This window comes from Neovison vison, chromosome 2, assembly GCF_020171115.1.
Source record: "Neovison vison isolate M4711 chromosome 2, ASM_NN_V1, whole genome shotgun sequence".
In the NCBI taxonomy this organism is placed as follows: domain Eukaryota; kingdom Metazoa; phylum Chordata; class Mammalia; order Carnivora; family Mustelidae; genus Neogale; species Neogale vison.
This window is the reverse complement of record NC_058092.1, coordinates 55,382,166-55,408,838: the sequence shown is the minus strand read 5'-3', so window position 1 is coordinate 55,408,838 and position 26,673 is coordinate 55,382,166. Positions and strand designations below refer to the sequence as shown.

The following is a 26,673-nucleotide window of genomic DNA, read 5'->3' as shown; positions in this document are numbered from 1 at the left end:
TTTCGTTTCTTAAATCATTTTCCATCTTTTACATTTAACCTATATATATCTCTATATTTAAAGTGCATTTCTTGGGGTACCTGGGTGGCTCAGTGTCTTAAGCCTCTGGTTTCGGCTCAGGTCATGGTCTCAGGGTCCTGGGAACAAGCATTGTATTGGGTTCTCTGCTCAGCAGGGAGCCTGATTCCCCCCCCTCCTCTGCCTGCCTCTCTGCCTACTTATGATCGCTCTCTGTCAAATAAACACATAAATCTTAAAAAAAAAATAAAGTACGTTTCTTGTTGGTCACATATAGTTGGGTCTTGCTTTTTTTTTTTTTTTAATCTAAACTTAGAAGGCCTGCCTTTTAATTGTGTTGTTTAGACTATTTAAGTTTAGTTTGATTTTGATATGGTTTGGTTTGAGTCTGTCATTTTGCTTCACTGGTTTATTGGTGGTGCTGGAAGATGGTGATATAACATGTCCTGGAGGCAGGACCCTTAAGTGCTATCTCAACTCCAGAACTTCTTAGAGGTTAGGCTGAACCCTCTTTTGCAACTGCATCATAGTTCAACTTGAATCTTTGCCCATTTCTGTTCCTTTCAAAGAGATTGTTCCCAATACATCTCTTGAATGGAAATCTCAGATTTTATAGACTGACTAAAACAGCTCTAGACAGTGATCTTGTTCTATAGAGAAAGATAACATTTATAAATGGTGTTGGGATAATCATTATCCATATAAAAATGGAATTAGATACCTACCCCATCATACAAAAAAAACTTCTCGAAGAAGATGTAGGAAAACATTTCTATTACCTCAAAATAGGAAAAATTTCTTAAACAAAGCACAAAAAATGCTAATATTTTAAAAAGTTATAAACCCAGTTACATTAAAAGGAGGACTTCTGTTTATCGAAAGACACTAAAGAAAGTAAAAAGGTAAGCCATACACTTGGAGAAGATATTTGCAACATATATAATAGACAAAGCATATGTAATGAAATATATAAAGAACTTTTATGTAAATAAATATAAAAAATATAATGAGTAACATAGTTAAGAGACATAAACAGAAGAAGAAATACAAATGGCCAGTAACATAAAAATGTTCTCAACCTTGTTACTATTCAAAAAAATGGGGCCTAAAACATTAGGTATAATTTTTTATCTCATATAATGGCAAAATTTAAGATTTCTAACATAACCCAACTGTTGATGAGAATGTGCATCAAAGGGAATTTCTATATACTGCTGAATACAAATTGGTAATACCAGTTTGGGGAAAAAATTGTCTTTTATTGTGTTATTTAAAACTACTTATATTCCATGATCTAGTAGTTACATTCTTAAGTACTGGTACATGCTAGAGCAGTGTATCTCAAATTTTAATGTGCATACAAATAACTTGGGAATCTTGTTAAAATGCAGATTCTGATTCCATGGGTCTGGGGTAGGGCCTGAGATTTTGCATCTCTGAAATGCTCCCAGGTGATACTGATTCTACATAGCCTGGACATAGAGTCTGGCTTTCAGACCTTTTAACTATGACTACACAGTAGGAAATAACACTTAAAAATCTCTATTTAGTACATACACAGTACAAGTTAAAAATGCTTGAGATTCCATTCAGTTCAATCTTTCATTCCAAGCAAGAATCATTTCTTCAACATTATGTACATAGTTATTGTTAAGTCATTTGTTCTTCTCTTTGACTAGTTCTAATGAAAGAACACTTACTATTTTACTAGATTGCTAGTTCCATAGTTAGGGAACAATAAATTAGTTCCCTGGGGAACTAATTTTCTTCCTGGGGTGCTTGGGTGGCTCAGTGGTTTAAAGCCTCTGCCTTTGGCTCAGGTCATGATCCCAGGATCCTTGTCAGGCTCTCTGCTCAGCGGGAAGCCTGCTTCCTCCTCTCTCTGCCTGCCTCTCTGCCTGCTTCTCTGCCTGCTTGTGATCTCTGTCTGTTAAACAAATAAAATCTTAAAAAAAAAGAAGAAGAAGAAGAAGAAGAAGAAGAAGAAGAAGAAGAAGAAGAAGAAGAAATTTTCTTCCTTATTTTAAGCCAGTGCTTGTCCATTTAATTTCTAAAAGAGGATCTAAATTCTTCCCTCTATTCCAGCAAAGAACCAATCTATATTTTCTTTGCACTGTAGTCCTTCAAGTAGTTTAATTATTATAAAATTATTGTAGAAAGAAAAAGACAACAGAAACCATGATCAAGACAGTATTTCTAACTTTAGTTCTAGAGTTGATTTTAATAGATCTTGAGGTATCTGGTTTTGTTTTTAAGATTTTATTTATTTATTTGACAGACAGAGATCACAAGTAGGCAGAGAGGCAGGCAGAGAGAAAGGAGGAAGGAGGCTTCCTGCTGAGCAGAGAGACAGATGTGGGGCTCGATCCCAAGACCCTGGGATTATGACCTGAGCCAAAGGCAGAGGCTTTAATCCACTGAGCCACCCAGGCACCTGGGATCTGATTTTCTATTTAGCACATTTACTAATGTATCACAAGCCAATACATTTTAATTTTTTGTGTTTTAGGATACAAATATCTATTTGGCTGGCACTGAAGAAGGTCATATTCACAAATGTTCCTGTTCGTATAATGAGCAATACCTAGATACCTACAGAGGACATAAGGTCAGTTTAATTAGAGTAGGTATGGAAATTTTATCTTTTATTACTTCTGAAAAAATAACATTATATACAGTACTTTTAACATGCAGTAAATTTACATCTTCAGAGTTAGCATTACCAACTTGAATTAAGTGCTTTCTTGTATGCAAACCATTGATTACATGTAGGGCATCTTATTTGGCTTCTAGATATTTTTTTTTTCCTCTTTGAGAGAGAGAGAAAATGCAAGCCAGTAGGGATGGTGCAGGGAGAGGCAGAGGGAGAGGAAGTGAGAGAATATTAAGCAGGCTCCATGCTCGGCATGGACCCCGACACGGGCCTCGATCTCATGACTCTGAGATCATGACCTGAGCCGAAATCAAGAGTTGAACACTTAACTGACTGAGCCACCCAGGCACCCCTTGCTTCAAGATATTCTTGATTTCTTCTTCAAGTTATGGAATTTAAAATGATTTCTGAAAAACTTTGCCTATGATAACATGCTGATCCCAAAGTAAAAAGGTGTCTGGCATATATACTTATTTTCTGTATCTTTTGTGATTGTTCCATCTATGGGTTTTAGCATTTTCTCCCTCATTAAAAAAAAAAAATCTTAAATTGGAGAAAGACAACTATCATATGATCTCCCTGATATGAGGAAGTAGAGATGCAACATAGGGGGTTAAGAGGGTAAGAGAAGAATAAATGAAACAAGATGGGATCAGGAGGGAGACAAACCATAAGTGACTCTTAATCTCACAGAACAAACTGAGGGTTGCTGGGGGAGGGGTTTTGGGAGAGGGAGGTAGGGTTATGGACATTGGGGGAGGGTATGTGCTATGGTGAGTGCTGTGAAGTGTGCAAACCTGGCGATTCACAGACCTGTACCCCTGGGGATAAAAATACATTATATGTCATTATATGTTTATTAAAAAGTAAAAAAAACCATATTTTTAAAGCAAATAAGTAAAATATGTATTAATATTTAGTTAGTATTGTGACAAGTATATTTTTATGTCTCCATATGGCATAATTTAGGGAAGATTCTATCTATGACCTTACTCTCAGCTAAAATGGTACATGATAATGCATGGGGCATAAATCTTCTAGAAAGCTTCGCATTTTTAATTTGCTGGTGATGTTTAAAGTATAAGATGTTCAATATTATTTACTTACGTATTTTAATTTGTTCTTCTAATTCTAGGGCCCAGTGTATAAAATAGCTTGGAACCCATTTTGTCATGATGTGTTCTTAAGCTGTTCTGCAGATTGGGGTGTTATTATATGGCAACAGGAGAGCACCACACCCTTTTTGAGCTTTTATCCAACCACTTATGTTGTTTACGATGTTGCCTGGTCTCCAAAATCCTCCTATATATTTGCAGCTGCAAATGAGAGTAGAGTGGAGATTTGGGACCTTCACGTCAGCACGTAAGTGTTAATGCTTTTCTTGGTAATAGTTCTCATAGAAGCAGTTTTGGTATTGGTTAGAGGGAATTGTAGTTACTTTAAAACAATAATGGTCTACACTATGAGAGTCCTTTACAAATAAAAGTTATATGCTATATTCATTTTAATTACTTAGACCATATGTGGTTTTATTTTTTTTAAGATTTTATTTATTTATTTGACAGAGAGAGACACACACAGTGAGAGAGGTAACACAACCAGGGAGAGTTGGAGAGGGAAGAGCAGGCTTCCCACTGAGCAGGAAGCCCGATGAGGAACTCGATCCCAGATCCTGGGATCATGAACTGAGTGGAAGGCAGAGGCTTAACCCACTGAGCCACACAGGCGCCCCCCCATATATGATTTTAAACATATTTAAATGAAGATACATTACCTTATTCATCTCAAACTTTTGCAGGCTGATGTAAGATATCATAGCTACCTTGAATTTTCATTGCCTGCTCTATGGAAGAATGCAGAGAGGCAGCTAATTGTTTTTAACTGAAGATTTTCTGCAGTAAGATAAAGGGAACAAAATAATTATTTTTTATAATATTTATGTATTCTCTTACCTTGTTTAAAACATATTCAAAGGGCCATGCATTTATTTATATTTTTTAAGAATTTTTAAAAAAGATTATTTATTCATTTATTTGAGTGCCAGAGAATGAGAGAGCACAAGCAGTGTGAAGAGGAGAGGGACAAGCAGACTCCCCACTGAGCAGGGAGCCCAATGCGGCCTGATTGATCCTGGGACTCCAGGATCATGACCTGAATGGAAGGCCCTGAACCAAAGGCAGACAGACACTTAACTGATTGAGCCACCCAGGCACCCAGGGCCATGCATTTAATTAAAATTTTTAACTTAATGCATTTAATTAAAAATTTTAATTTAATGCATTTAATTAAAATTTAATTTAAGGTGTTACACAGTTTAGAGTGTCCTCTAGACCCATCTTTCTTTTTAAAATGAAAATTTATACCATATAGGAATAAAGTGTTTGTGATTTTACTTCTTCAGTTGGAAAATACTTAGATTTTTAAGCTAGTTATTAGCAGAAGAATCAGGGAAATACATTCTTTCTTAAAATAAGTGACAAAAAATTCAGTGGGCTTATTCTTAATGGCAATTTTTCCCCCTAGAAGTTAAAAATTAAATAAGTCTAAAATGTTGTCATGACTTCTACTATGAAATGGTTTGAACCCCAAACCAAAGATTATATCACAAAGCAATTTATATTAGAGTATGAGATGACTAATGTATAAAATGATTACTTAACTCATCCCACCTCTGATTTTAGTTTTTTTGGTAAAATGGTGGTTCTCAGGACATTTCTTCAGACATATACAAGTTACTGCTTCTGTTGTTTGTAGGGTGTCACTAGATTGCTTTAGACGATAGGGAACAGAAAAAGTTCTTGTTCAAAGTATTCTCTTTCGTTCCAGAGGTTCATTTGGATCAAAATGTCCTTCTATTAAAAGACATTTACTACTTAAGAAGTCATATTAGTGAGGGTTCTCCAGAGATAGAGATGCAATAAAAAGAGAGAAAGAGAATTATTTTAAGGAATTGGCTCTCATGGCTCTGAGGCCTGACAAGTGCCCAGTCTGCGGTACAGGTTGGCAGGCTAGAGTTTCCATCAGAAATCCATGTTGCAGTCAGGAATCTGAAGGAAGACTGGAGGCAGAATTTTTTTTTTTTTTAAGATTTTATTTATTTATTTATTTGACAGAGAGAGAGATCACAAGTAGGCAGAGAGTCAGGCAGAGAAAGAGAGAGGAGGAAGCAGGCTCCCTGCCGAGCAGAGAATCCCGATGTGGGACTCGATCCCAGGACCCTGAGATCATGACCTGAGCCAAAGGCAGCAGCTTAACCCACTGAGCCACCCAGGTGCCCTAAAGGCAAAATTTTATTCCCCTTTAGGGAACTCAGTCTTTTCTCTTAAGGTCTTCATCAAACTGAATAAGGTCTGCCTGCACTATGGAGGGTAAGCTGCTTTGTTCCAAATTCTACTGATCACTAAATGTTAATCCCATCCAAACAAAACACCTGCACAGCAAAGTGTAGGTGAATGTTGACCAAACAACTGAATATCGTAGCCTAGCCAAGTTAATACATAGTTACCCAGCACTGAAGATTAAATTTATAGGTGTACATCTTAATTAAGAACTTCCTGAATTTATTTATTTGAAATTAGTTCACTGAAGAAAAGAAAGTTTTGATCGAATAAGGAGTTGAGAAGCCATTATTTTGATTTTGGAAACTTACTTAAGTAAGATGCTTATTTTGTTTTGTTTTTGTCGCATGAAATCCCAGAAAATATCTGACTTTTATTAATCCGTATACAAAAAGAATGTATTAACAACAACTGAATTTACAAATAAAGTATTTTATTACAGCTTGGATCCTCTCATTGTGAATGTTGCTAACCCTGGAATCAAGTTCACAACTGTTCTCTTTGCCAAACAAACAGATTGCCTTCTAGTGGGCGACAGTGATGGACAGGTTGCTGTGTATGAACTAAGAAATATGCCCACTACTTTGGATTCTGGCCGGGTAAGACTCAAAAGTCAAAAGTTTATGTTATTTTGTGTAATTTTGTATCATACAAGGAATTTACATTTCTTAACTATCTTAAGTGTAATGCAGTAGGAAGGACGTAAGTCTCTAGAGTTGCTACCTACTCAGCATGGTATCTCCTAGGCTTATTTTCTTTGAGTCTCATGTTTTTTTTTTTTTTTTTCTGTAAAATGAGAACAATATTGCTGTAGCATAATAATTCTAAATGTGTGGAGTAACTTTAAGTTGTGCCTAACATACTGTTGGGTTTTAATAGTTGTTAAATATAGCTGAAGAAGATTACTGCAGATATTCAAAGACTTACAAGAAATGATATTTTTGATATTATCCAATGTTCCCAAAATAGGTATTTGTTTTTTTGTTTCTGTAGTGTTAGCCTATTCCCTTACTCTGATCTTCAAATATGAAAACTTCCTTGTAAAAGTTTGACAAGCAATCGTATTACTAGCTGCCTTTTATTTTTAAGGTAGCTTTTCAAGTTTTTGTTTTTCTAAAATTTTGTCTCTTGTCTTTTAAAGATTTTTTTATTTATTTGAGAGAGAAAGAGTGGGAGGGTGCGCACTCACGCTTGTGCGGGTGGGGGAGGGGTGAGGGAGAAGGAGAGAGAACCTGGAGCAGATTCTGTGCTTAGCTTAGAGCCAGACTCAGGGCTTAATCTCACAACCCTGAGATAAGGACAAGAGCTGAAACCAGGAGTTGGTCACTCAACCAACTGCATCACCCAGGTCGCCCTTCAATTTTTTTTTTTAATGTTTAAATTATTATTTTATGGAATAATCTGGAAAATATTACCATGAGTATGATAAACATGTTAAAATATTTTAAATATGCAAAAATCCATAAGAAAAATACACTAGACTATAATAGAATAGTGGGTAATGGTCAGGAATAGCTCATTCCTCAAAAATAATTAGTAAACATTTTAAAATTAAACCTCATTGATAATTTAAGAAATAAAAATTTATTACATTAAATTAAAATGTAGTAGCTTTCTCATATATGAAATTAACAAAGCATATTTTAGAGAAGGAAAAGATTCCTTCTTTTTTTATTTAAAAAATTTTTTTGAAGACTTAATTATTTTGGAGAGAGAGCATGAAGGGGGAAGGACACAGAGAGAGAATCTTCAAGCAGACTACCTGCTGAGCATGGAGCCCAAGGAGGGGCTTGATCCCAGTGACCCATGAGATCATGGCTGAGGAGAAACCAAGAGTTGGATGCTCAGTCAGCTGAGCCACCCAGGCACTACAAGTTTTGTTTTTTTTTTTTAATTTGTTGGGACTTCTCAGTATTGACAAACATTTGATAAGATAGGTTTTCTCTTAACACAGAGAAATGTTGGAATATTGTGGTATTACTTCTTTGGAAGCAATCTGGCAATCTAAACCAAGGCCGTCATATTCCTGGAGCTCTATTCTATAGAAATATCAATAATGGTAATCAAAGAAATTAATTTTAGCATAATTTATAACTGGATCAGAAAAGAAAAAGATCCAACCAGAGAGAAACGTGGCCAGGGAAGTCAGTTGTATTAATTAGATTTGGGTCACACGTAGAAGGTAGAGTTTTACCCCAGCACATGGACTGTAAATGTCAGATAGATGATAGATAAATATATAGTTGCTTGCTTGTCATTTCTCCTGCCTAAAACCCGGTTCCACTTATTTCAAGTCTTTTCTCAAATATCAGTCATTTTCTTGGTGATATCTTCCTTGGCTACCTTATTTAAAAGTGTACCTCTACACTTTCTGTTTAGGATTCTGTTCATGCCACATTAAAAGAAACAGATTAGAAGAAGAAATTTCTGAGATTATAAAAGACATAATGTCCAGTATGTATAAAGAACTCCTATTAAAGGATAAGAAGAATTCAATATTTCAAATGGACAAATGTATAAAATCCTAATTCATAAGAAAGATACTGGAAAATTAAACTTAAGCAACATTCATTCTCACTAGTAATGAAGTGACTTATTATTATTATTATTATTCAATTATACAATTGAAATTGTGTAAGATATCAGTTCAAACTGATTGGATTTACAAAAAGTAAAATAGTAGCCAATATCAAATATTAGCAAAGTTGTAAGGAATTAGGAACTTTTATGCAAGGGTCATGGATTAGCATAGCCTCTTTGGAGAGCAATTCAGTAAAAGTGAAAATTCAAATACCATACAAGTCAATGATAACATAGAGAATGTCCTGTACATGTGTTATTAGGACATGTATAAGGTAGAAATGTGAGGTGTTTTTCCTTTCTTTCTTTTTTCCTTCATCTTTAATATTTCCTTGGTACATGGAGATGATTACTCAGTCTCCTTTTGCTTAAAATGTTCACATTCAAGTATTTCATAAAATTTTTAAAAATCTTAGTTCATCTTAAGCTCTTACATCTAGATAACATATTTTATTATTCTGTTTATAAGTCCACCAAATTTTAATACCTATTTTTAATAAGCTTTTACAATAATTAAGTTCCATTATATCCTTTAAGTTTAACTTACAAATTTAATAAAGATTTTTAAATACTTCAATTGCTTTATGGGCAAACAAATCTGATACTTAAGGAGTTCTTATTAATTTAATGAATTTTAAATGTTGAATATGATGAATCTTAAATTTTCTTAAATGTTCCAATACTTTTTACAAAGTAGTAATATTTTAATCTATAATCGCAAGTCTAAATCAATTACCCAATTACACATTTAAATTAATTCTAATTGAACACCACTGTATGGTGACAAACGTAACATAAAAAACAGACAAATTTATTTGTGAGACAATCTAACAATGGCAAATTCTCTTAAAAATAATGAATATATAAAATGCCAAATATATAGAAGTTCCTTAATAAAAATTATTAAAATTATCTGTTTGATTTGCTGCATTATTTCTATATATAATTATTCTTCTTCTCAGGGTAAAAATAGGCTTTCCCAATAAAGAAACAAATGAAGCACTCCAAGTAGTTTTGGAGATTATTTTCTCTACTGGCTGACATGCATACTTACTGTGGACATTTAAGGAGATTTCCCTAACTACCTTAAAGTTTTAATTTAAATTCCAGTTAGTTAACATACAGTTGATTATTAGTTTCAGGTACAGAATTTAGTAATTCAACACTTCCATACATCACCCAGTACTCATCACAAGTACACGCTTTAATCCGCATCACCTATTTAACCCATCACTCTCTCCCCCTCCCCTCTAGTAAACATTGTTCTCTCTAGTTAAGAGTCTGTTTCTTGGATTGCCTCTCTCTCTCTTTTTCCCCCCATGTTCATTTGCTTTGTTCCTTAAATTTCATATATGAGTGAACTCATATGGTATTTGTCTTTCTCTGACTTATTTCACTTAGCATAATACTCTCTAGCTCCATCTGTATCATTGCAAATGGCAAGATTTCATTCTTTTTTATGCAAACTGGTGCAACTCTGGAAAATAATATGGAGGTTCCTCAAAAAGTTAAAATAGAACTACTCTATGGTACAGCGATTGCACTACTAGATGTTTACACAAAGAATACAAAAACACTAATTCAAAGGAATACATGAATCCTGATGTTTATCAGCATTATCTACAATAGTAAAATTATGGAAACAGCCCAAATGTCCATCAAGATGAATGGATAAAGATGTGTTATATATATACACATTAGAGCCATCTTTCATTTTTTTATTAACATATAATGTATGATTTGCTTCAGGGGTGCAGGTCTGTGAAATATCAGTCTTACACAAGTCATAGCACTCACCATAGCACATACCCTCCCCCAATGTCCATAAGCCGCCCACCCTATCCCTCCCCCCACACACCCCCCCAGCAACCCTCAGTTTGTTTCCTGAGATTAAGAGTCTCTTATGGTTTGGGATATCTTTTATTTTGAGCACTATGCTCTAGAAGTAGAAGGCTAAGCTGAGTCTGAACATTTTTGACAAATGTGTGTGTGTGTGTTAATGATTTCAACTAGTGAGCAAAATTTCCTTGTAACAAATATATTCCATGCAGTAATAATAAATAGAGTTTTCTAATACAAATATGTTTTTCATGCTTTTGGTCATTATATTTTAAAGGTTCAGGGTTATTTTTCTGGGAACTTCAACAAAAACCTATTAATTAGATTTTGTATTACTTACAACCAAACACAAGCTTACCTGATACAAATTTTCCTGAACTTTTCAGAGGAGAATTTTAATCAAATAGTAATTTGAAATCTCAAAGTAATTAATGTCAAATCACTATTTTCTCTCAAGATATCTTATCAAGTAACATTATGTCCTATAATTTCTCCATTCATTTTAAGCAAAGGTAAATCAAAGTTTTGGAAGACTTACGTTTTCATTCTATAGGAAAGATGTACACCAAATTTATAATAAAGCCTGCCACTGGGAAGAGGAGGATGAGGGAAGAACAAGATTAGGGATGGGTACAAAGGGAACTTCAATAGGAATATTGGTTTTACAAAGGCAAAGTACAAGGTAACACATGAACCAGGTGTGCAGAGCAAGATCCATTGGTGGAAACCCATTTTTTTTAAAGATTTTATTTATTTATTTGACAGAGAGAGATACAAGTAGGCAGAGAGGCAAGCAGAGAGAGAGAGGAGGAAGCAGGCTCCCTGCTGAGCAGAGAGCCCGATGTGGGACTTGATCCCAGGACCCTGAGATCATGACCCAAGCCGAAGGCAGTGGTTAACCCACTGAGCCACCCAGGCACCCCGGTGGAAACCCATTTTGTTTCCATTTTCCAACTTTTCACGATATCTTTCTTAAAAACTCACCTACCATCTTTGGTTTCATCCTCTTGCAGATTATTATTTTACTTCTTTGGTACAAAGATTATTAATATTAAATTAAACATAAAATCCATATTGAAATTCATATATTCAACCCTCTCTAAATCAAGCACTCTAGGTCAGGAAAGAGTTTAAGATACCATTAATATCACAAACTATTTTACAGATGAGAAAACTAAGGCTTAGATATTAAGGCTAAACAGGAGCCATCAAAATGATCCCTCAACTGAATCCTTATAAAGTTGTTTATCAAACTCCTTTAACAGAGACTTTCATAGGAAAAAGCAGGTTTATACTAGAAAGTAACTGTTACTCTTTAATTTTGCTTTGGTTTGTTTACTTTTTACAATCTTTTTGGGTGCCCTTCATATGTATCACTAATTTATAAATTTTAAATGGCATTTTGAAGACTCCTTTACCTCTTAATTTATATTTTATTGCATTCTAATTATTTGATTTTTTTCTTTTCAGGGAGATATAATAAATACTTTGCTTGGACCCAAGCCAAACCGATAAGGATAATTCATCATTACTAATATTTTCTCTTGTTGCCATTTAAAGAAAAAGAAACAGTGTTTCATGTCCAATTATCCAATTTATATGCAGTAAACTGGGATTTTGATGTTAGAAAACGATATTTTATGTATAACCTCTATTACAACTTAACATAAATTTAATAAACTTTTATTTCAGAGATATGTAATTAGTTTGAGATCTAGACTAATTGTAAGAGTTTTGCTGAGATTTTTCTTAATTTTTTAGTTATATTTGAAGTACATATAACTACATATGTGTACTTACAAAATATCCAAATCAGTCAGAAAATTATTATTCCATTAGAAACAAAGCTTGGACATTATTAGAATTACTTATAGCAGAAATCTTTACAAGATGAAGTTCCATAGACTTTTAAATCTTCCACTTTCCAAGATCTATTTTCTGGAGTTTATGTATTACACATGTATTAGTGTTATGAGAATATTGGATTCTCACACCAAACTTTAAATCAGAATTTTATCCTAGATTTGAAAGAAATGAAGCTATGAAACTTTGTTAGACTATTTGACAAGCAAAAAACATTTGACATGGCAAATGTCAAATTTGCTTTGTTTAGCCACCAGGCATCACACTCCCAATTCAGGGAGAAAAATTAATCTGGGACACATCAGGGCACCCTCCTCTGCATGCTCCAAATCTGCTATGGGTTTTAAACCCAAACTTAAGTGGGCCTAGAGAAAAAATAGAAAGTCCTCAATCTATAGTTGGCATCAGACTGTTATCTTATGAAAGATTCTAGAGCTAGCTTGTGGATATAGGAGGAGTGGGAGGCAGCAACGCCCTCAAACAGTTTGCTAACAGCCTATTCCACGCTGTTTGTTAGAACAAGTCCTGCATTTTGTTGGCTGAGGCCATAGGACGGTATGGCTTGTTTTGTAAAGCATTACAAGTGGAGAGGAAATGATAAGGCGTACAGACAAAAGGTTGATATCCAGGATCTATAATGAACTCCTCAAACTCAACCCACACGAAACAGACAAACACATCAAAAAATGGGCAGAAGATATGAACAGACACTTCTCCAATCAAGACATACAAATGGCTATCAGACACATGAAAAAATGCTCATCATCATTAGCCCTCAGGGAGATTCAAATTAAAACCACATTGAGATATCACCTTACACCAGTTAGAATGGCCAAAATTAACAAAACGGGAAACAACATGTGTTGGAGAGGATGTGGAGAAAGGGGAACCCTCTTCCACTGTTGGTGGGAATGCAAGTTGGTGCAGCCTCTTTGGAGAACAGTGTGGAGATTCCTCAAGAAATTAAAAATAGAGCTTCCCTATGACCCTGCAATTGCACTCCTGGGTATTTACCCCAAAGACACAGATGTCGTGAAAAGAAGGGCCATCTGTACCCCAATGTTTATAGCAGCAATGGCCACAGTCGCCAAACTATGGAAAGAACCAAGATGCCCTTCAGCAGATGAATGGATAAGGAAGATGTGGTCCATATACACTATGGAGTATTATGCTTCCATCAGAAAGGATGAATACCCAAATTTGATAAGGCATGTGAAACTAAACTCTCAGGAAAAAAAAAAAAAGCATGTATAAAAGTAAGAATGGAATCTGTGCAACAATAGAAACTGCCTTTTGTAAGTGTCTATTACTTCACAGTCTCTATTTCTTTGGAGCCATCCTTTAAACAAAAGCAAGGTGATTCTCAAGTGGACTGAGAGCTTAGGTCAGGTAATAAAAATTACAAATTTTCTGCTGATAGAATTCATTGCGGTTCATCTCTTTCTGAAAGGTTGGACTTTCCATAACACTCTGTGTAACAAAATAAAAACTTTATTTGTTTGAAAAAATGTTTCTTTTTGTTATTTATTTTTGATCTTCCAAAAATTTTCACATATTCTACCATCACTGGTCATCAAGCCTAAATGAAAAATAAAACTATTGTATTATTCTTAGACCCTGGGCAACTGGCCCTGAGCACTGACCCTATTCCATTTTACCCTTCTCACCCCTGATCTTAGAGACTCTCCTATGCTTTTAGATTAGCACCAATTTTTATTTTAAGATCTTTCACCTTGGAGTTACAGAAGGAATTATTTTGCTGGCTTTCTGGGCTGGCTTTGGATTCTCACTAGTAAACTCTATCCCATAAAAATTTTCTAAAAATCTAGGATTTTTTGGCTGTTTTAGGTTTATAACAAAATCAAAAGGATGGTACAAGAGATTTCCCTTATACTCCTTGCCTCCACCCAAAGTCCATAGTTTACATATGGACTTACATATGGTTCACCCTTAACTTTGTATATTCTATGGGTTTGGACAAATGTATAATAACATATACCCAAATTATAGTATTATATAGAGCATTTTCACTGCCCTAAAAATCCTCTGTGCTCTATTTTTTCCTTCACCCCCCAATCCAGCAATCACAGATCTTTTATTGTCTCAATGGTCTTACCTTTTCCAGAATGTCATAAAATTGGAATCATAGTGTCTATAGCCTTTTCAGATTACTCCTTTCACTTAGTAATATGAATTTAAGGTTCTTCCATGTCTGTCCACAGATTTATAGCTCATTCCTTTTTAGTGTTGATTGATATTCCGTTGTCTGGATATATCACAGTTTGTCATTCATCTACTGAAGGACATCTTGGTTGCTTCACAATTTTGGCAATTATGAATAAAGTTGCCATAAACATCTGTGTGCAGGATATTTTGCGGACATAAGTTTCCAACTCCTGTGGTTAATACTGAGAAGCATGATTATTGGATTGTAGAGTATGTTGTTTTGCAAAAAAAAAAAAAAAAGAAAGAAAGAAAGAAAGAAACAAAACAAAACCCACTCAAAATTATCTTCCAAAGTGGCTGAATACCATTTTTCATTCCCTCTCTCAATGTGTGAGAGCTCCTATTTTTCCATATCCTTCCCTGCTTTGGTATTGTCAATATTCCAAATTTTGGCTATTCTAATAGATGTGTAGTCATATCTCGTTGTTTTAATATGTTTAATATGCATTTCCTCAGTGAAAGAATTTTAAGAATTGAAGGAGAGTTCTGTTTAGCAGTTAGCCATCTCATTTCATCCTTCAAACACACATGCACATATGCACACACACACACACCCCTAATGAACTAATTAGGGGTCTCCAGAGAGTGGTGCCTGGCCTCACTTTAGAGTCTTATTTTGTGCGGGGTATTCATTACTTTAACTGGTCATTCTCTACCAGGCATCTCTCATATAGAACTTACATTATTGCCTGTGAGTAAGCTGTTAGTTGCTCTTGCAACTGTTGTAGGGAAGGAAGATTATATTCATAATATAATTGTATATCAAAATGTGTTCACTTGGTTCACTTCTGTGTAGTTACATAAAATGACAAATGAGAAGTATATTTGCCGTTTTGTCTCAATAAAAGTTTCCCTAAAAGAAAATCTTGGATTGTACTGTGCACAGATTTAGTTATCAACAACACACTAGTAATAATGTACATGTTAAAGTTCTGTACAGTTTGTAGAACACGTTCACATCTATTATCTCATTATACCCTTACAGCAATGCTATGAGACAGATAGGGAAAGTAGTTGTAATGTTATTATAAAATTTTCCAGGTAATATAATTAAGGCTTGAATAGGTGATATAATTTACCAAAGACCATACATCTGGTAACTGATCAGGCTTAAACTCAAGCCCAAGGCTTTGGGCAGTTCTTAAACATTTTCCACTACTGTGCAGTAAATGTTTAATATCTATATAGTTCATTGAGCTCTCGTAACCAAAGCACAAGAGTGTATATTCTTCTATAATTATGTTTTGTCCCTAAATAACGATGCTTATAACTTAGTTTTTCAGTTTTTTCCTGCCTCACACCTTGCCACATGTATCCCTTCGGTTAGGAACACCCTCCTTCCCATCCCTCGCTCCCCTTCAACGTGTTAACTCTTCACTCCCCCTTCAGATCTCAGTTCATTTCTCATCTTCTCAAGAGAGCTTTTCCTGAGCTCCCTTCTACAGGAACTGCCACCCAGCTAGTTTAAATTTACTCCAAGTATCTTAAACATGATGGGAAATGTGAAGTTTCTGTGGGGCTGGAAGAGGTGGGGAATGAGGAAAAGAGAGAGTTTTAATGAATCCGTAGAGCAGAGGGGACGTATGTCCTGTTTCTGAGTAACGTTGTTCAGGAAGCAGAAAGGCCTAGGAGGGAATGAGCCTTAGAGAAATCCAGTGAGTGTTATATAGAAGCAACAAAGACCACTGGAACCAAAAAAGCCAGGAAGCTGAGGATGATTAATGACCTACCAAGAAGCAAGAATTTGTTGATAGAAGGGCCTTGGCAGGGAGTAAGATGCTAGATTTATGTCCTGGGAAAGGGAAGGAAGCCAAATCTGAGAGAGACTGTTAGTAACTTTGTGTGTATGTAGTTTGTTTCTGCCACCCAGGTAGAATGAAGACTTAGGACTAGAAACTGAATTATAGAATATACATTCTTGAACACCTGAGTTTCTGAATTGAGATTCGTACCTGCTGTGCTAAATATTGGTCTGATTATTTGCATAGTGTCTGCCTCCTCCCCTAGACTATGAGCTCTTTAAGGGAAGGGACTACGTGTTTTGTTCATCACTGTATCTCCAACACCTAAAACACTACCTCCACAGAGGGGTTATTGCAACAAATATTTGTTGAATGAATGAATGATTGAATTAATTAATGGGAGAAATATTGGCTTCATGCATACCCCATGCTAAAATAAGATCTAATATTTGAAGTATGATTTCCTTAATATCCTAATAAGATATCTTAACATCACAGAGGGTAAAACATTTTAACTGTGAAAAACACAGATCATAAAATCAAACAGCATAAAATCAGCCTTGAAAATCAGCTAAACATAGGTCATAATTTTCTTTGCTCTGTAACAACATAAAATCAATTTTCCACCTCAAGACAAAAACCGAAAACAAATTTATGATGACTTTCTTTAGGTGAATATTGCTGCTACTTTTGAGTTTGCACTCCCACTGACTGTTGCAGATTACTTCCACTATAAAGCACTTAACACAATTCCTGGCACAATGTAGTTAGTTACTCATTCTGATTATCCCAGACCACATTCAAACTACTTCGTCTGAAAACCTCTTTGCCCTTGCAGCTGGCTAAGTCCTTGCAAGGCCCTGCTCCTCCTTCAGAAGACACAGATTGTGCTAATGATCTCATTTGTTTTGTTTGGGTTTTGTGTCTGGTTTGTTCAGGATTTACTGCAATGTTCAAGTCTACCCTCAAATCCATAGAACATTTACTAGGCTATTAGCCTTCATTTGCTTGGGTTGGCATACTCAGTGGGTGGTAAAACTAAAAGGCTAACAGTTTATATGAAATTAATTCCTGGGTTAAATAGAAAGCAGACCATAGCCATTAAGTTGGAACATATAAAACATTGTTATGAATCTTATCAAAATAAGCCCTGCTTTTTCTAAATTGATGACACATTTGTGTAGCATCCAGAACAACTCATGAAAAATGTACTATCACCGTGTCTGTATTTCTTTGAACAAGTCAGCTATTAAAAGATATGGTGCAGGGTGCCTGGGTGGCTCGGTCAGTTAAGCCTCTGCCTTCAGGTCAGGTCATGATCCCAGGGTCCTGGGATCGAGCCCCACATTGGGCTCCGTGCTCAGCGGAGAGCCTGCTTCTCCCCCTCCCTCTGCCTACTGCTTTGCTTACTTGTATTCTCGATCTCTGTGTCAAATAAATGAAATCTTTAAAATAATAATAATAATAATAAAGATATGGTGCTATCCCATCAGGAAGGAAAAAGAATCCCAGGATATTTTAGGGATCTTACATCACAACTCACTGATATAATTTTACTGAATTTTTTGAATTATTATATATTTCAGTTACTTACTGAGCATTTACAATTTATTTATTAAGCTTTTAAATTTCTAGAAACCCCAAATAACAACATAAAAAGGAAAGAGCTTCTTTGTCCATACAGAATGAAGCTTTAAATATCAATTTCTGTTTTCTAACGATTATTAAGGACATTTTTAGCTGCTCATTTAAATTCTTACTGATAGAGCACTTAAGGGCTCTAGTACTAAAGTGAGTAGTAAAAAAATTTTAGCCATAAAGTTATGCAACAAGTTTTCTAAGTAAGTGGTATTTCAATACCTATTCTGCAGATATTTGTGGATTGGAAGTTAATGAGTTTTTAAAGAGGGGCAAAAGGGGGTCTCAGGTGAAGAAAACGGCAGGTGCAAAGGCCTAGAGAGAGAGAGGGAAAGAAAGCATGGACTTCCCACAAATGGTTTCCAGTACAGCTAGACCACTGAGAGTTTGACAGCCTATAGGAGTAGACACAGGCCCATCCCAAAGTGTCTTGTAGGCCATAGTAAGAAAACGCGGACTTTTGCATGAGGAAAATGGAAAGCCACTGAAGAGTTTTCAAAGTGGGTAATAATACAAGCACATGTTTAGAAAGATCATTCTGACAGCAGTGCAGGGCAATGGCTTAATGAAAGATACAGACCAGTTGAAAGGCTGTGGCAGTCTCTGAGTGAGAGCGGAGATCATGGCAGAGAGGATAGAGAGGAATAGGTGGGTCGTAGAGAAAAAGGTAGAAATCTATGAGTCTTGGTGATTTGATGGATGTGTGTGCAGGAAGAAGTTTTTAATCGGGGGAGAGAGAGGGAGAATGAGGAGTTGTGAATGACTCCAGAAATAGTTGGATGAAGAGTGGTACTCTCTGAGGAAAACACCCTCTAGAAGCAGTAAGCCTGAATAAAAATAATGTTTGGTAACAAATTTCTAAAGTGATCTTATAATCATCATTATCATAAAATAAGTATATGTGGTATACTTTATAATTTATCTGTGCTATACTAACATTGCTTTATTTGATCCTGTGATATTTTTCTATGTTACAAATGAGAAAATCAAATTACAGTTTAAACTGCTTTCTCAAACTCTCTCAGCTGGAAACTGCAAGACCAGTATTAAAACACTAGCATTCTAACACCAAGGCCACTATGATCAATGTAACATTTGGTAGAACTATAATTCTTATTATTACCATGAATGATCAATCTATTGAAAGCTCCTTTTGTGCTAGAGACTCTGACAGTACTCTGCATAATTTAATCCTGAGAACCATCCTAATGAAGTGAGTATTATTATCTTGATTTTACAATTGAAAAATCTGAGATTCAGAGACATTAAGGACACTTTCCTAAGGACATTAGATGTTAAATGGCAGAATGGAGATCTGATTTCCCATATCTGAATGTCACAGACAGTACTTACAACTCACACCAACCTGTTCTAACACCATGTAGTAGGTGTTTTTGTAGCTACAGTGCCTTCGTAAGCAATTTATAGATGAAATACATGTTTAATCAACCCATTTTTTTGGTTGTTAACTTAAAATTTTGGTTGCTGTTAATTGTGGATCTTCATATCATCAAACAGATTGAACTCATGGCAACTAATTCCAGTTGAGGCCAAATAACTGGTCTTACTTTGCTTTGATCTAAAAACTGGAATCATATGGACATTCTCTACATCTGTAGGATACAAATGACTTTAATTATACTAGTCAGGTTAAGTTGGAGTATGTTACCATAACCAATAATCACCAAATCTTAGTGGTTTTATTTATTAATTTGTTTTTAAAGATTTTATTTATTTATTTGACAGAGAGAGAGAGAGTTCACAAGTAGGCAGATAGGCAGGCAAAGAGAGAGAGGGAAGCAGGCTCCCTGCTGAGCAGAGAGCCCGATGCGGGGCTTGATCCCAGGACCCAGAGATCATGACCTGAGCAGAAGGCAGAGAGAGGCTTAACCCACTGAGCCACCCAGGCACCCCTCAGTGGTTTTATTTTTAAAATTTAAAAAATATATTTGACAAAGGGAGAGAGAGGGAGAGAATAAGCACAAGTAGGGGGAGCAGCAGAGGGAGAGGGAGAAGACTCTCTGCTGAGCAAGAAGCCCAATGTTGGGCTTGATCCTGGGACTCTGGCATCATGACCCAGGCTGAAAGCAGACTCCTAATGAACTGAGCCATCCAGGTATCCGAAATCTCAGTGGTTGTAAATGAAAAGAATTTGTTCCTCATTTACATTATATAGTTCATTACAGGTGAGTAGGTGGCCCTGCCTTGTAGTGCTCTGACTCAGAGACCAGATTCTCTCAAAATGCTGTTGGTCATCAAGATGGGAGAGAGGGAGAACTGGGGATCATGCACGATCCTGAAATGCCAGACACAAGTGACACATGTTACTTTCACTCACCTTTTATTTGGCAAAATATATCACATGGCCACATCCAACTATAAAGAACAGGAAAACAGAATCCTATCATGTGCTTGAAAAGAAGAGAACTAGAAATATATCTTTAGTAATTCACGACTAACTCAGATGCTAGTCAATTTCATGGTGAAAGATTTTCTAGGGTCAATGAATTTGGGAAACTTTGAATTAAACATATTGAAGAAGTTTCTTAACTATAAGTCTTCTCTAAGACTTATTTATAATATGCATTATTAATCTCCAAAAAAGGGAGCCATAAGATATTTTTTTTTCCAAAGTCTATCTTCAAAGACTCATGTCTTAAAGAAAACACTTTCAGAAATAGTACTCTAAGGTGCTGCCTTTTAGAACTTATTTGCGGAAAGAGGAAAGGAGCAAAGAAAGAAAGGAAGGAATAAAGAAAGAAAAAGACCAGGGCAGTGCAAATTTATGGATAGTTTTGAGATGCACAGCCTTCCATAGCAGCTAGTTGTAACCAAAAATTGCATTTCTAATTTCTTGTGTATCACATAGTTAATTTATTGAGTTGTTTTTTAAATGTGGATTAAATCTATTTCTAAATACAGGAGAGTGTTGGAGGTATGTGCATCAACTATTTTATTAACATATAATGTATTACTTGTTTCAGGGCTACAGGTCTGTGAATCATCAGTCTTACACAATTCCACAGCACTCACCAGAGCACATACCCTCCCTAATGTTGTTTATTCAACATCTAATAAGATACTGCGTGTTTCACTCATGTTACCTCATTCCATCTTCACAACATAAAATGCAGATTTTTGTCTCCTCACAGATGAGGAAACTAAACTCAGGGAAGACAATTACCTGTTCAAAGTCACACAGATAGTAAATTGTGTTGCAGTTTAGATGAAATGGGAAAAGTCACATCAACCTCCAAATAAAGAGGATTAAGTGATCTAATTAGTGATATAAGCAACGAACTTTTGTTGGTCGGATGATGGAAAGATTCATTTTCATTTTGATTATCTTCTCTAGTTGGACTTTGATTTATCTGGAAGCAGTGATATTTGGGGGCCTTAGTGAAGATCGTTGAATGCCAGGCTGTTTGGATTTTACTCTCTAGGTAGTGCTGAGCCATGGAAAGGTTCTGGATCAGGAGTAAAGGAATCAGACAAGTATAACAAGACTTAGCATTTCAAATTCAAAGGGAGCCCTTGGGTAATTCAATTCAACCTTTCAATTCACAAATGGCAAATCATAAAGTTTGGAAGTTGAAGCTTCACAGCTAGGGCTTTCATTATTGGCATTAGCTTTTTACTGGGTAACTGACCTAGCTGATTAGCTTGCCTCCATTTGGACACCGGCTGAGCTCAGGTCCCATTGGCCTTGCATTAACGTCCCCAGTTAAGGCAAGCCCTGATGAGACCTGCAAAGCTGGCAGCAGAGAAGACTATTTTGAGCCGAGGGGGATCAAGTCAGGTTGGTAGCAGCATTCAGAGGTATCAGAGTGGATCTGACATCCAGGACAGGGATCATCCCTTGACTGAATACTTCTCTCCTGGCCTGTGCAGAAGCCCAGCCCAAAGCCACTGCAGCTTGATTGGAGTACTATGTTAATCCCGGCGTTATCAAGATCCACAGTATGAATCTCCAAAGAAGGGAAGAAGTTGGTGATAAATGGGTAAATAATTGCCGATGTTGAGGGTGTGCAGGACTTGGTCATGCAAAGGTCCTTCTGGAGTTGATACACGACAGATTCACCCACAACTTTGATCTAGGGAAAGATGAGGCTCTCTGTCTGTAGTCAAAACCATTCCTGGCCCTTAGGCCCCTTGCTTAGCAAATGATTCTCTTCCAACCTCCCAGTTGTGCAAGACAGAGACCTAAGTACCATTTTGGGGTCTCCTTATTCCTGATACCTAATCAATACCAAGTCTTCTATGTTTTGAGTACTGTGACCTGCCTCATCCTTTCTGCAATAATCTTAGTTTAGAGTACATCATATCTCATCTAAATTATTGCAAAAGCCTTTTTTGTTTCTCCTGCTTCAAATCTTCCTCTTAATCAGTTCCCTATACTGCAGCCAGAGAGATTGAGAAAGCAACAATTCTTTGAAATAATATTTATTTTTCAGAGTCAGAAATGCTTTCATTCAGAGCATAGGTTATTTTGTTCCATTTTCTGGCTTCCATACAGAAAAATGGCAATGTCACAAGAAGTATGGGTGATGTGATTTTGATCACAGGCTGAAAGGATTTTTTTTTTTTCAACCAGAGATTACAGAAGAGAAATCAATTTTTTAAAAAAATTATTTTTCAGGGGCGCCTGGGTGGCTCAGTGGGTTAAGCCGCTGCCTTCGGCTCAGGTCATGATCTCAGGGTCCTGGGATGGAGTCCCTCATCGGGCTCTCTGCTCAGCAGGGAGCCTGCTTCCCTCTCTCTCTCTGCCTGCCTCTCTGTCTACTTGTGATTTCTCTCTGTCAAATAAATAAAATAAAATCTTTTAAAAAAATTATTTTTCAATTTGTTACAAAGTGGGTCAACAACTCTTTAAGTTCTCAAAATGCATCAACCCAGTTTAGGTAAGAGCTTTGTAAAAATGAGTACTTTTAGGAAGTTTACCAGAAGAGAAATTTCACTATTTTGCTCCTTGAGGGTGATGTGTTCAGTTTTATATTACAAAAGTATGCATTGAGGGACGCCTGGGTGGCTAAGTTGGTTAAGCAGCTGCCTTCGGCTCAGGTCATGATCCCAGCATCCTGGGATCGAGTCCCATATCCGGCTGCTCGCTCGGCAGGGAGCCTGCTTCTCCCTCTGCCTCTGCCTGCCATTCTGTCTGCCTGTGCTCGCTCTCTCCCTCTCTCTCTCTCTGATAAATAAATAAAATCTTTAAAAAAAAACAAAAACAAAAACAAAAACAAAAGTATGCATTGATAACTGCATGCCTAAGTCATAGGGCGAAGGATAAGAAGAAGGATTCTGGTCAGAGGAATTCTCCTATTCCACCCCAATGGGGAGAGAAGAAGATAAATGTTTATCTCATTAGCTTTAAGAAGCAGTTACTATCACAATTTTACAAAGAAGGATTCTTGGGGAGGTTCAATATCTTGATTAAGATTCTAGATTTTCTTTTTTTTTTTAAGATTTTATTTATTTATTTGACAGAGAGAGATCACAAGTAGACAGAGAGGCAGGCAGAGAGAGAGAGGGAAGCAGGCTCCCCGCTGAGCAGAGAGCCCGATGCGGAACTCGATCCCAGGACCCCGAGACCATGACCTGAGCCGAAAGCAGCAGCTTAACCCACTGAGACACCCAGGTGCCCCAAGATTCTAGATTTTCTAAGTGAAGATCGAAACCCAAATACGAAAATGTGAGTTCTTAAGTTAGTTTTCTCATGGCTTTGAGAGAAGTGTGGCCTTCAATACTCACTCCTATGAGATAGGTTTTCCCATTCTAGAGATAGGGTTATCAAAGTTTAAAGGGTTTTAAATTTGCCCCATCTTACTCAGTAATTGACAAGGCTAACATTGACAGTCCTTCTTGGCTACCTCCAAAGCCCGTGTTTTTCTAGTTGTCAAGAGAGCATTCTGTTTATTGTCTTCTCACAGATGCAGTTAATGGTGACAGTGTTCAAAAGTCACTGAATAACTATCAATAATCATAAAAGGACATCATCAAAACTTCATGATGTAAACTTTGTGCTTCACAAGTATTGTTAAAACGAGATTCTGACTAATAAAACGTCAGGAAAGTTGGTATAAATTTGATAAGAGCATGACTGTAACTTCAAAACTTTGTTTGGCAATATTCTCCACATCAGATTCTTATTCAATCCTCAGGTCTGTGGGCTGAGGGATGAAGGGCTCCCTTTGACTTTAATTATATTCCCTGTTTTTTTTTGCCATCTCAGAAGTGAAGAGTGAGGTATCTATGAAGCTCTGTGGGCTAGAGTTCATAAAAGCCAACATCTACATCTGTGCTAGTTCCAGGTGGAGAAGGCACCTGGAAGGGATCCCTCAAAGTCAGCAAAGTAACATTAACTCATGTGACTCTTTCACTTATTTTTTTTCCAGGCTCTTTTTAGCACCTGTTTCTCTAGACTTCTAAGCCACTTCTGTATCAGTTTAAGGGGTTAGTTATCAAAATAAATTGAATTTGGTCTGGGAAAAAAGTGAGCTCGCTACCATTCAGAAAAGAAGGACTTCGTTTGCTTTAGTTTCCAGCTTGAAGTCATTTGATTGTGTAAGTACTTGGATGAGCTCACCAGCTCTGGCCGGTGCAATGGGGTCTAGAGAGAAGCATGTGATTTCACAAGATAACATAGAATATAAGAAGTTGGAATTCAGGCCAGTATTAAATAAAGATGGATGGAAGAAAATGTAATTAAGCACTTATTAAGGGCCAAGTAGTTTCATGTGCAATATTTCATTCAGTGTGCTGATAAGCATCCTGTAAAGTAAGTAATATTACCCCCACTTGCCATTTTACTGGGGAAGAAATTTTTTACCCAGTTAGTAGGTAGTGTGGCGAGGGAGCAAACCAGGTCCATCTGGCTTCCACAGCTGAGGTCTTTGTTCTCTACTGTGCCTCAGCGGGGAAAAAGTAGATGGTGAACCACTGTCATAAATGATAGCACCATAGAGGCAGTGGTGTTTGATAGAGGCCCTAAAGAACTGGTAGGGTTTGGGGAGTTTGAGGAGTGGGATGACATGGAATTCTGGTGGGAATTTCAGTAGGAATTATTTAATCAGGATGTTGAAGGTAGGAATGAGCCTAATGTGTTTCAAAAATACTGAGGGGACCAACTTCACTATTTATTTCTTCATTTTCAATTCAAGAAGTTTGACTAGAATTTTCTGCTAATCCTATATTAAAGTGTGAGGTAGAGTTTATTTAAGACTATTTTAATCATAAGTGTTGTAGTTTTACAATAAGAAGTTAAAAAAGGAAAATGTGATTACATAATAAATGTTGCTACGACATATATAATTGTAAAGGTTTCAATGCAGTTTCAGATGACTTTGTTAAACAAAAATATTTTAGAAAATGACCCACAGTTTTCATATTTTGGTGGTCTAATTTCTTGAAAAATTATAAACTTAACACTCCCTTAATGAGATGTTCATAGTTACTAGATGTTAACAGATACAATAAAGGTTTTTAATCTCAAGAGAGTAAGCAAATTTACCAGGCTTACCATTATTTATCCATCTCTGTGTCAGCAAACCAAAATGCACTAGAAAGAATACATTTGGAATATCTATGAAACACATGGGGAGGTGGAATGGATGTCTGTGCAAGACTTTCTTTTTACCACCACTGATGTCATAATACCGTGGATTTAATCTTTCACAGAGCATTTTTCAGAGTATTTTCTCACGTATTCTTTCTTCGACCCATTAGTGGTTTACTAATCAGCATTCTGTCATGTAGGTTTTCTTGGTGCTTGCCAGTATGCCAAGGTACTGATAAGTAATTACACTGAGGGAGGACTTTGGGAAAACCACTCCGATAACAATGGGCACTACTTCTGCTTGCAGACACAGAGGTTTAAACTCCACTTCCTTCCTTACTGCTCAGCTTTGCAGGGCATACCCAGGGCTATTTGTTGTTTGTGTGTGTTTTTTTTATTTATAGCACATAACTAATACCTTGGAGGCTGCTGGTCAACACGAGCAGAGGAAGCCAGTACGGGGCAAGGCGAGCCCTGACTCGGTTACTCCCTGGCCCCCAGCCACTGGTTGTGTCATCCCTCCTCTCTGCTCTCATGTTTCCTCCTCCACAAAATGAGGAGGGTGGAGAAAACCGAGTTCTCCCCAGAATGTCGAATCTTTCGGAAACCAGACCAAGAGCTCAAGAAAAGGATGTGTAGAATTCAATTTCCTTTAAAAAATCCAGTGCGTTTCCCCAGGCGTAGAACTTGGCGGCTACCTTCCTTCTCTGTCAGGGCCCTCCGAGGAAGTCTGATTTTTTTCTCTCCCATACAGCTGAGTGAGGAAATGACCTCCAGACCCGAATGAGCCTGTTTCAGAGGGAAGCACAGCACAATCCCCAGCCCCCGCCCTGAACCCCCGCCCCCAACAAAGGTGGATTCCTCAGGGTAGGAAATTTTCTGGATGGACAGCTGCAGGACCTTAGGGCTCAAAGGACCTTAGGGCTCAAAGCAGCATTGTTTGATGTCGAGACAAGACTTGGGAAGTGTGGGCTGCCTGGCCTGCTGTTCCATGCCCGATTTGCTGGCTCTTTGTTAAGACCAGCGCTGATACCCAACAATGGTGGAGGTTTAGCGTGTGTTAACATGTTTTTTACGGCTCAGGACAACGTTTATATTGTGTTATTAAAATAATGGCTTTTGGCGAGGTAATCTTTCTTTCCTAAAGGTTGTGGGTGAGTGGTGAAAACCACAATGAAGTCTATTTTCTCCCTTTGCCAGGGTTAGTGCACTGTTCTTTTAAAA

General features: G+C 36.7%; 2 protein-coding genes across 4 annotated transcripts in view; both read left to right on the top strand.

Annotated features, from left to right (window-relative positions):
• DNAI4 (dynein axonemal intermediate chain 4) overlaps positions 1–12,130 on the top strand; it is an 80,933-nt gene extending 68,803 nt beyond the window's left edge. For all 3 annotated transcript variants that reach the window (XM_044238426.1, XM_044238425.1, XM_044238424.1), the window contains 4 exons: positions 2,528–2,626; positions 3,807–4,033; positions 6,452–6,608; positions 11,899–12,130. In XM_044238426.1, coding sequence (XP_044094361.1) covers positions 2,528–2,626; positions 3,807–4,033; positions 6,452–6,608; positions 11,899–11,943 — 528 coding nt within the window. In that variant the 3' untranslated portion in view covers positions 11,944–12,130. The remainder of the gene's footprint in view (positions 1–2,527; positions 2,627–3,806; positions 4,034–6,451; positions 6,609–11,898) is intronic.
• An 11,941-nt stretch (positions 12,131–24,071) lies between these two features.
• INSL5 (insulin like 5) lies at positions 24,072–26,467 on the top strand. Its single transcript, XM_044236771.1, is given in 3 exon segments — positions 24,072–24,246; positions 25,650–25,678; positions 26,372–26,467. Coding segments are annotated over 3 exon segments (300 nt in total).
• Positions 26,468–26,673: the final 206 nt, after the last annotated feature.